Source organism: Lynx rufus, unplaced genomic scaffold (genome assembly GCF_022079265.1).
Source record: "Lynx rufus isolate CCGP_SWC_20201006 ecotype Redwood Valley unplaced genomic scaffold, mLynRuf1.p SCAF_6, whole genome shotgun sequence".
NCBI lineage: Eukaryota > Metazoa > Chordata > Mammalia > Carnivora > Felidae > Lynx > Lynx rufus.
Genome location: NW_025814878.1, coordinates 111,851,675 through 111,862,656, shown reverse-complemented (window position 1 = coordinate 111,862,656; position 10,982 = coordinate 111,851,675). Strand labels below are relative to the sequence as shown.

Below are 10,982 nucleotides of genomic sequence, written 5' to 3'. Positions count from 1 at the left end.
TTACTTCCGGGAGCGTCCAGCATCGTGGCAGAAGCCAAAGTTGGTATTGGTGATGGAGCCCACGATGGTCTTGTCAACCTCACAGGTCAGGCCCCGCTCACAGGGACACTTGTAGTAAACCCCATAGAGTGTCTGCAAAGACACAGGGCCATCGGAGTCACAGGCTGTGTGTTGGGGGGGCTACTTTGGGCATAACGTGCCCCCTGGCCTGGCCCCAAGAACCCCTGGCCAGTCTCTTTTCAGTCTGTCTTCTTCTGACTGCCACCCCAGAGGGCACTGTGGGCCCCGAGGCTGGTTCCCACTCTGTGCATTTACGCCGACTAACTACATCTCTCTGGGGAGGCCTCTGTTCACCCATCCGTGAAACGGGGAGAACAACCCCCCGCCCCCATTCATCTCACTGGTCACTTGTGAGGGTCAAAGGAGATGATGGCATGGGAAAGTGCTTTGAAGCCTGCTGACCTCCCCCTCTTAATCTCGGCGTTCAGGGCCCAGGCTGACGCTCCTCTGCGATCCTATCCCCAAGCCTGAGGGCCCTCCTCCTCTGAGCGGTCCCTCTTCCCACCACGACCGCCCCCACTCCGCGGGCACCCACCTTGGCAGAGCACTCGCTGTTCTCACTGGCCTTGGGTGTGCAGCGGGCCAGGCTCAGCCCCGTGTCACGGTGGCAACACTTGCTCTTGCATTGAAGGCTGTTCAGGCAGAGCTCGCCGTCTTCCTGCCGGGGCAGCCGGTTAGCCCAGGACCCCTTCCCTTGGTCCCTTCTCTACACCCCGCCCCCCTGCCCTGCCACCCGCTGCCGCTGACAGGGCCTCCGCTGGTGGGGGCATGTGTAGAGGAACCCAGCCCCTGGGTCTGGGGGCCAATCCGCCCACCCCCAGCCCCAGCGTGTGAGAAGCGGGCAGGGTAGTGGTTGCGGGTCAGGAGACGGGTTCTAGCACCCGCTGTGCTATCAACTCCCTGGGTGACTCTGGGCAAGTCACTGCCCCACACTCTGCCTTGGTGTTCCCAAAACGGGGTCTCCAAACTTCTCTGGTTCCCACGCTCCGTGGAGAAGCCTGTGAAGGGTGAGGACCTTCTCCCTGGAAAATTCCTCCCTCCCCTGACTTTTACATATAACCTCAGGGGGATCCTGGACCCTCTGAGCCATGTAAGGCCCTGAGTTAAGAACCTTTGGGTACAGAGGCAGCGTGGAGCAGCGTGACAGTGTGGCTCTGGAGCCAGCAGGCTGGGCTCCAATCCCTGCTCCGTGTTTTCCAGCTGTGTGACCTCAGGCAGGTGGCTTAACCTTTCTCTACAACTGCTTTCCATCTGAAAACGGACCTGATCCGAATAGGACCTATCTCTCGTGGTCAGTATGAGGCATTTAGAACTGTGTCTGTGTGTCCCTCTAGGTCAGAAGCCAGACTCACTGGGAGAGCTTTTTAAACTACTGCACATTTCTGAGCCAGGGTTTCCAGGGCAGGACCCTAGGGCTCTAGGTTTTTCTAAAGCTCCCTCAGCCAGTTTGAACCATTGCCCTGAGCATGTCCCATGCTGGTCAGCCTTGTCTGAGGCGCCAGTGGAAGAGGGCAGGACAGTCGTAGGCAGGATAGATAGAGATGCTTCACCTCTCAGCCTCCAGGCAGCCCCAGGTGGAGACATTAGAGGCTAAGATCGAAGCTTAAAAAATCTCCACCTGGGCACATGCACCCCAATATTTATAGCAACACTATCGACAGTAGCCAAATTATGGAGAGAGCCCAAATGTCCAATGTCCAATGACTGATAAATGGATAAAGATGGATAAAGAAGATGTGGTGTGTGTGTGTGTGTGTGTGTGTGTGTGTATATATATATATATATATATATAAAATGGAATACTCGGCAATCAAAAATAATAAAATCTTGCCATTTGCAACAATGTGGATGGAACTAAGAGTGTATTATGCTAAGCGAAATTAGTCAGAGAAAGACAAATATCGTATGATTTCACTCATATGTGGAATTTAAGAAACAAAACAGATGAACATAGAGGAAGGAGAGGAAAAATAAGATAAAAAAAACAGAGGGAGAGGTGTTGGTGGGGGCTGGGCTAGATGTGTGATGGGCATTAAGGAGGGCACTTGTTGGGATGAGCACTGAGTGTTCTATGTAAGTGATGAATCACTGAATTCTACTCCTGAAACCATTATTACACTATATGTTAACTAACTTGGATTTCAATAAAATTTAAAAATTAGAAAAAAAAAATCCCTGCCTGGATGTTCAGATGACTCCTTCCCTGAAGCCCCTCTTACCAGGTGGATAATGATTCCCCGAGGGTCAGGCACCGCATAGGCCACTGCGAGGGCAACCAGCAGAAGGACGAGGACCTTCTCCATGATGGACGGGCACAGCCGGTGTAGGTAGCCGCTGGCAGGTCAGGTGGCAGAAGACAGACCCGGCCTGGGTGGTGGAGCTATAAAAGGGACTCTGTCCACATGTGACTCACCTTCCCCAGCCCGCTGGGCTGGACGTGAACCGAGGCCCAGCTGTGGCCAATCTGCTGGGGGCGTGTCCTGATAAAGCAAATGGGCGACACCTGGTTCCTTGTGCATGCGTGTGCGTGTATGTGTGCACCTGTGTGTGTGTGTGTGTGCGCGCGCGTGTGTGCGTGTGTGTGGTGGTGATACTGCATCGTGGTTGGGTGTGGACTCTGGAACACTTTTACTTGTAAAGTTATTAGCTGGGCAAGTTATCTGTTCTGAGCCTCAGTCTCCTTATCTTCAACTGGGGATCATTTTGAGTTGGGAGGGCTGAGTGAGTGAATATGTCGCATATATCTTAACACACATGGGTAGCTCAGCCCCGGGCTTGGCTCTGTCATTAGGATGTGTCAGCCGCTGTTACCGGTGCTCCGTTCCCTGCTGGTGCCCGGAGCCCTGGTAGGGCTGGGACTGGGGTGAGGCGAGAGAGGCACCAAGGGTGTGAGCACCCCCTTCAGCTTTGCATGTAGGCACCTCTCACCCCAGTCCAGGCCCTGCTTCTGACTCCATCCAAACCCAGGGATCAGGCCCCGGTGAGGAGGGGCCCCAGGCATCGTCAACCTTCCCAGCCTCCCCTGGGGCATTTTAGGGCAGGTCGAGGCTGCTGGGGCTGACCCACTCCGTGATCCACCGACCGCTGGAGGGGGGATGTGTGTTCTCACTTCCCACCTGCCCTCACACTGTGGGGGAGGGGGGCCTGCCTCCGTGAGGGCCCTCAGGGGCCCTTAGGATGGTCCTTCTCACGCAATTGTCTCCTGTTTCCTCTTCACTCAACGTCTGCAGTCCCAGACCCCTTCAGTGAAGGCTTCCACTCAGCCTGTCCCCTACCCAAGGCCACCTGTGAACGTGAGCTGTAGTCTATCCTGGCTGAGGACGAGGCAGTCTTGTGAATCGCAGATGGACCCAGGTCGGGGGAGGGGGGCTGAAGGCTGGGAAGGGTGCAGCTGACAGAGTGTGCTCAGGTGTGGGACCAGAGCAACTTTCCCTGGACGACTGCTCACTGCAGCCAAGGATCCCATCCCAGGAGGTGGAAGACCGCCCCGCTGTGGAGGCCCTGCATCCGGTTCCCCAGAGCACAGCTTGGATCCATATTGACTTGGCTTCCAAACTCGGCCCTCCCTAGCCACGTGACCTTGGACAGGTAGTTTAAATCTGTAAGCCATCTGAGCTTGTTTCCTCGCGTACCGAGGAAGATGATGTCACCTTTGTAAGGTCAGGATTGAATAAGACAATGCAGGTGGGAGTGCCTAGCGTCTAGTAGGTGTTCTGCCCTCGTAATACCCCCACCCCTCCGCCTTACAGCCCTAGAGGGTGGAATAGAGGGGAGTAGCTGGAGGAAGGAGCTAGGAGACCCTCACAAGGGGAGACCTGACACAAAAGTATCACTGATTAAAGAAACACTAGTCTCTCTTATTTTTATGGAACTCAGTGTTTAAAACCACTTTCCCCTATGAGGTCATTCTGGCCCATCCTTCGCTTCCCACTCCCCTCCCCCCCCCAGTACCCTTGTGAGCAGAGCCACAGGGAGGGTAATTGCACTTTGCTTTTCACCAGTCAAGGCCAGGAGGCTGGGGAAGGAACCGGAGGAGCTCTTTCCATCTGTGACCGGAGCTGTGAAAAGTGCATCAGTCCTATCTCCGACTGGTCACAGCCAACTTCCCAGAGGAGAAAGAATGGAGTTTTTTCCATTACAGATGAAGAGTATAGCAAAGAGAACTTTGGCCAATGTTTCTGCTTCCAAAATATAAGCAAAAATTAGATTTTTTTTTTTTTTACCAAATCCCCATAAGGTTTAGCCACCACTTGCCCAATCTAAAGAGTGTTGTGCATTGCGTTTTTCCCCTTCAAAAAGGAACCCCACATGCAATCACATGGATTAACTTCAGAGGCATAACGTTGAGTGAGGAAAGCCACAGACAGAAAACATACAGACTGCGTGGTTACGTTTACATGCAGTTCAAGAAAAGGCAAAACTAACCTATGGTGATAAAAATCTGCAGGTTTACCCCTGGGTGGGCAAATTGGCTGGGAGGCGGCAAGAGGAAGCCTTCTGGAATGTTGGAATTGTTCTAAATCTGGATTTGGGGCATTGAGAGAGAGAGGGCATGAGTGAAAGAGGGCAGGGAGGGAGAGAGAGGGGGGAGAGAGAGACTCTCTGATGCGGAACTCACGAATGGTGAGATCATGACCCGAGCAGAAGTTGGATGCTGAGCTGACTGAGCCACCCAGGTGCCCCCACACTATGTACTTTTCAAAAGTTGTGTTTTATTTTTGTTTTTATCTTTGGCCTGGCTTCTTAGCATAACACATTTGGGATGTGTGCACGTTGTGGCCGGTTTCTGTAGTTTGTTTCTACCGTTTCTGCTTCTGTTGTGTGGAATGGAACCACAGTGTGTTTATCTACTCCCGGCTGAAGGACATTTGGGTTATTTCTGAAAAATTTGGGGCAATTATTAATGAAGCTCTTATACAGGAGCACCTGGGTGGCTGGGTCGGTTAAGCGTCCGACTTCAGCTCGGGTCATGAGTTCGAGCCCCGCGTCGGGCTCCGTGCTGACGGCTCAGAGCCCGGAGCCTGCTTCGGATTCTGTGTCTCCCTCTCTCTCTGCCCCTCCCCCACTCATGCTCTGTCTCTCAAAAAAAAAAAAACATTAAAAAATGTTTAAAAAAGCTTTTATACATATTTGTGTACAGGTTTTTGCATGTGTGCAAGTTTTCATTTCTCTGGGACAAATAATCAGGAGTAAGATGGCTAAGTCTTGTGGCAAATGTTTGTTTCGATTTCTACAAGATGTTGGACTGTTTTCCAAAAGGGCTGAACTAATGTGCATTCCCACCAGCAATGTACAAACGTTCCAAATGCTTTCTACATCCTCATCAGGGCTCGGCACTGCCGGTTTTTTAGTTCTTTCTTTCTTTCTTTCTTCTTTCTTTCTTTTTTTCATTGTTTGTTTCTTTGTTTTTGGTTTTTAATTTAGCCTTTCTAATAGATGTAAGAGCAGTATGTCATTTGCGTTTCCCTACCGACTGATGACGTTGAGCATTTTTTCATGTGTTCAGTTGCCATCCATATATCTTCTTTGATCAAGTGTTTGCATCTTTTGCCCACCAATCTTTAATGGTTTTTTGTTTTTCTTATTACTGAGTTTTGAGAGTTATCAGTGTCCTACAGGGGCTTGAAGTCTGTTGATACTATTGGGAGCCAGTAATGACTGGCTGGGTCCACCTTAGTGGGAAACCCATTCAGTCTCCGTCTGTCCCACCATGGACCCCTTGTTATGAGTCTCTGAGCCAGTGCAGGGTAGGAGCGGGCGGGGAAGGAGGCTGGCTAGCATTTACAGGAGTGGGGTGTCCTGTCCAGCTGATGTTAAAAGGCTCTGCAGTAGCAAACCCTTGGAGAACATTCTTACAGGACTCAAATACTCTCTGGTTTTTGTCCCTATTTTGAGGATTCCATGTACCCTACCCCTTTCCTGAAACGCTTAACCCTCCAACCTTACTCTGTTGGAGACGATGACCATCTGGCTTGTACATTAGCTGCTGCCCACAGACTGATGTACCTCTCAGACTGTCTCTCCTTCCAGGAGAGATAGCCATAACAAATTACCACCCACTTGGCTGATTGAAACAACAGAAATTGGTTCCCCTACAATTCTGAAGGCCAAAAGTCGAAATCAAGGTATCAGCAGGGCTGTGCTTTCTACAGAGGCTTTAGGGGAGAATCGGTTCCATGCCCCTTCTTGCTTCCGGTGGTTACCAGCTTCCTTGGCTGAAACCCCATCATTCTAGTCTCGACCTCCATGGTTATGTCACCTTTTCCTTTTTGCCTGGATTCTCCTCTGTGTGTCTTAGAAGGATACTTGTCATTGGATTTAGGACCCGCCTAGATAATCTGGCAGGATCTTCTTACCTCAAATCTTTAATTATAGCTGCAAGGAACCTTCTTCTCAATAAAGTAATTTTTACAGGTTCTGGGCATTAGGATGTGGATCTTTTGGGGGTAGATAATTACAGCACTAGAAGTTCTACCTTCTGGGGAGATTTCCTTTCCTCACTGTCCCCAGGGCTGTCCTGAGTGGGGTTGTCATGCCACAGTAGTCCACTCCCACCTGGCCAGCACCCCATCAGAGCTCTCTCTGGAGCAGGCGGAGGGTGGGGCTTCCACAGTGAGGGAAGAGGCCCGACTGTCCCCCCGGCCTCATACAGCAGAGTTTCACCCTCACATAGGAAGGAGGTCAGGGTGCTGGCCAGCCCAAACCAAAACAATGTGACAAGTGTCCACTAGAGACGGACATTTGTCTGCCTGCATCTTTTGAGTGACTGGTAGTGACTCATTTCTACAGCTCCCCTGGGGACATAGTGCACTTTTTGATTTATTATTCGGAGAGTAAGAGAGAATGCCACAGGCTTTCACGTAGCTCTTCCTGGTACATTTGTCTTTAGCTCAAGGGTCAGGGAGCCAAGGTGAGGATTTGACCTGTTCCTGAGGTGATCTGGCGTGACCATTTAGAACATAGGATGGATTTCAGGCCTTGCAGTTCTGTACTCTCACAGCCCCTGAATCTTATCTTAATGGCCTTATGCCTTATAGCAACAGGTCTCAACAAATTCTCAGAGCCATAGCACATAAAGGTCTTGACTTAGGTTTTTTAAATCTTTATTTATTTATTTTGAGAGAGAGCGTGCTCGTGCCTGAGTGGGGGAGGAGCAGAGAGAGAGAGGGAGAGAGAGAATCCCAAGCAGGCTCTGCATTGTCAGTATAGAGCTGGACTAGGGGTTTGATCTCATGAACCATAAGATCATGACCTGACCTTAAATCAAGAGTTGGATGCTTAACTGACTGAGCCACCCAGGTGCCCCTTAACTTAGAAAAAAATTTTTTTAATGTTTTTATTTATTTTTGAGACAGAGAGAGACAGAGCATGAGCAGGGGAGGGGCAGAGAGAGAGGGGGACACAGAATCGGAAGCAGGCTCCAGGCTCCGAGCTGTCAGCACAGAGCCCGACGCGGGGCTCGAACTCACGGACTGCGAGATCATGACCTGAGCTGAGTCCGACGCTCAACCGACTGAGCCACCCAAGTGCCCCTTATTTTATTTTTTTTTAAAGATTGTATTTTTAAGTAATCTCTACATCCAACATGGGGCTTTAACTCACAACCCTGAGACCAAAAGTCTTATGTTCCAGTCAGGTACCCCTCATTTTATTTATTGAATCAATAATCTAGATATTTGAGCTTGTCTTGCTTGATATTATTCAGTGCCCCCCACTGAATTTCCTAATTTCTTCATTCTCCTTATTTTATTTATTTATTTTTAGTAGGTGCTATGCCCCAACATAGGACTTGAACTCACAACCCCTCAACCAAGCGTCACATTCTCTACTGACTGAGCCAGCCAGGCACCCTTTCTTCATTCCCTTTAAATCTGTTTTGACCAAAGCCACTTGGCTCTCAGAACTTGTCCCTCAGAGGGCACATGATCTCTGGTGTTCATGGCTGACAATTTTATTAGCTATTTCTCCTCTGTGTACCATAGAACATAAACAGGAATCTCAGAGCGTTTTGCCCGAAGCCCTCTTTCTGGTGCCAATGTTTGGATCAGTTAGGGCCCTTTGGTGCCCATGGCCAAAGCGTACTCTGGCTAATGAAATAAAAAAAGAAGGAAATAGAAGGATATCGGGTGGGTCACAGAGCTGAAGAAGGAGCAGGGCAACTGTCTAGGCAGAGTGGGAATCAGGGTGTGTCTGAAGTTCCCAGTAGTAGCAACTCATGGATTGTTTCTTAGGGATGTTGCCAAGGCCTGATAAAGCAATAGCTTTTTTTTCCTTTTGTCAGTCTACCACCAATTCAGATTCTCCAGGGAGAGACTGATGGCCTAGTTTGGGTCACCCACTCATCCTTGTCTCTAGAGTCTGTATGCCCTGTGATTGTCTCACCAGATCCTCAGGAAGCAGGAGAGTCTGTTCTCAGAGGCAGGGGAAGTTGTGCTGGGCAGGCCAAACAGAGGTGGTTCACCAGCCTAGAGCCTTCTCTGAGTGGGAGAAGATACAGTCTGTCTCTAGGGAAACTGCCGGTCTGATGGTGGACACATAGGCTGTGCCCTCAATGACCTTCCAGTCTGATGGGAAGACTGGTCACAAAACCAAAGAGATTTAAGAGAAAGAGGAAATGTAGGCAGTGGTACAATTATGTCCAAGACAGGGTTTGGGGGGGGGGTGCGGGGAAAGACAGGGTTTTGTTTTTTTTTAGTAGTGAAAAACTGGAAACTGCTAAAATACCCTAAAAAGGGGAAATGCTCAAACAATTAAATGATTACATACTCTGAATCAATATACACGCATTGAAATCATGTTTTTGAAAAAAATAGTAATATGAGAAAATATTAATGGTGTAATGGTATGTGAAAAAAACTGGATACTAAATTGTCCAATTGTATAAAGCAGAAGGAGGGAAATATGTCAAAATGTTAACAGAGGTAATAATAATGATAAACCTTTTGAGTACTTTTATATGTGAGGCCCTGTGCCAAACAGTTTACCTGTGTTATTTTACCTAACCCTTAGGTGATAGGAACTATTCTCCCCGTATTTTTTAAAAGCAGGCTCTATGCCCAGTGTGGGGCTTGAACCCGTGACCCTGAGATCAAGACCTGAGCTGAGATCCAGCGTCTGACTCTTAACCAACTGAGCCACTCAGGCTCCCCCTCCCCATTTTATAGATGAAGAAACTGAGGCTTGGGGAGGTTAAATCCACAGATAGTCATATAGCCAGTAAGTGGCTAACTCAATCCAGATGTGTCTAAAGCCAAAGTCCATGTGTTTTTTTAAAAAATGTTTATTTATTTATTTTGAGAAAGAGAGAGGGAGGGAAGGAGCATGAACAAGGGAGGGGCAGAGAGAGAGGGAGAGACAGAATCCCAAGCAGGTTCCACACTCAGCATGAAGACAAGCTCATGAATGGTGAGATCATGACCTGAGCTGAAATCAAGCGACAGACATTTACCTGACTGAGCCACCCAGGCAACCCCAAAGTCCATGTTTTTAAGATAATCTTGGCTTCCCTTAGCTTCCAATGTTGGGGTTATGAGTGATTTATATCCTTTTATGTAGCTTTCCTGAATTTGCTAGATCCCTACACCAAACATGTATTTACCTATACAGTCATGAGAAATACATATTTTGAAAAAGAAGGGGGAAAAAGAAATATGCAACAAAAACATATAAACAGGAGAAAGATATTGTATTGAACAAAACCATTTGTTAATGGATAACTGGGTGGCTCAGTCAGTTAAGCGTGGGACTTCAGCTCAAGTCATGGTCTTGTGGTCTGTGAGTTCCGGCCCCAGGTCGGGCTTTGTGCTGACAGCTCAGAGCCCGGAGCTGCTTGGGATTCTGTGTCTTCCTCTCTCTCTGCTTCTCCCCTGCTCACGCTCTGTCTCTTTCTTTCTCTCAAAAATAAATAAACATTAAAAAAAAAACATATGTTAAAGTCTGGGAGGCCTCACAAGTATTGTCCTTTGCTGTGCTTTGTAGTTCTTTAATATAGCACCATTAGTCTGCATTGCAAATATATCTACGGATATACATATATGTAAATGCCTCACTGTCTTTGAGGGCAGGGACCCTCTTTTATCTCTGTGGTTTTGCCTAGGGAAGATATCCTCCAACATGGGGCTTAGCACATAGTAGGTTCTTAGAAATTGTTGATTGAAGAGAAACCATATGGACTAGAAACCAGTGACCGGAAGACACAATCAGAAAAGGTTTTGCTGGACTCCCCTGTATTGGGATTTCTGAGAGGGCGACTAGGGAGCCAGGGCGGGGTTGGATGGGATGGGGGAACAGTGTTCAAGAAGAGGTTTTGGTTCTGCGGCAGGAGTTGAGCGGGAGGGATGTGACAGCTGCAGCCCCACCCTCTCAATTTTTGTCACCCCCCCCACCCCCCCAACTCAGGAGGGTGAAGAGGGGTCTCAGTTCCCTGAGAAACTGAGCGGTGGGCGGGCCAGGAGCTCCCCACGCCTCCCCGGGCCGTCATCTGTTTCCCACCCTCCTCCGACCGGTGTCCCGAGGCGCTGGCCGCGGTGCTGAAGCAGCGCTCTCCGAGGAGGGAGGAAGGAGGGGCCGGGCCGCGGCGAAGAGGCGGAGCTCTATGAAGCTCTGAGCTGGAAAGGGGGGAGGGGCAGGGCGGCGCCAGCAGGCCCGAGACCCTGGCAGGCTTGAGAGGCGGCAGGAGACTGGAGACAGCCTGGCTAGAGTGGACAAAGGCATCTGGACAATCTTCCTCGGAAGAAACCAAGGTTGTCGTCCTTGTCTTATAAATCCTCTCTCTTCTACCTTGGAGGGACCCTCACCTTGTGTCCTGACCTCAGCCTCGTTCCCAAACCCATCCGAGGAGTGACTGACTTCTAGGCTTTTCTGTCTGCGAAGCCACTAGCTTACAGCCCACAAGACCCCAGGTGAGGGCCTACTGCCTCACC

The 10,982-nt window shown here is 49.6% G+C and overlaps 1 protein-coding gene across 2 annotated transcripts; it reads right to left on the bottom strand.

The window, feature by feature from the left end:
- On the bottom strand, positions 1-2,363 carry CLPS (colipase). Of its 2 annotated transcripts, XM_047101404.1 has the most exons (3): positions 2,280-2,363; positions 596-718; positions 1-132 (listed from the first exon to the last, which is right to left on the bottom strand). In XM_047101404.1, exons 1-3 carry the CDS (start codon positions 2,361-2,363, stop codon positions 1-3), a joined length of 339 nt encoding a protein of 112 aa, XP_046957360.1. The 2 variants fall into 2 exon arrangements, with proteins under 2 accessions (XP_046957360.1, XP_046957361.1); XM_047101405.1 differs by lacking the exon at positions 596-718.
- Positions 2,364-10,982: the final 8,619 nt, after the last annotated feature.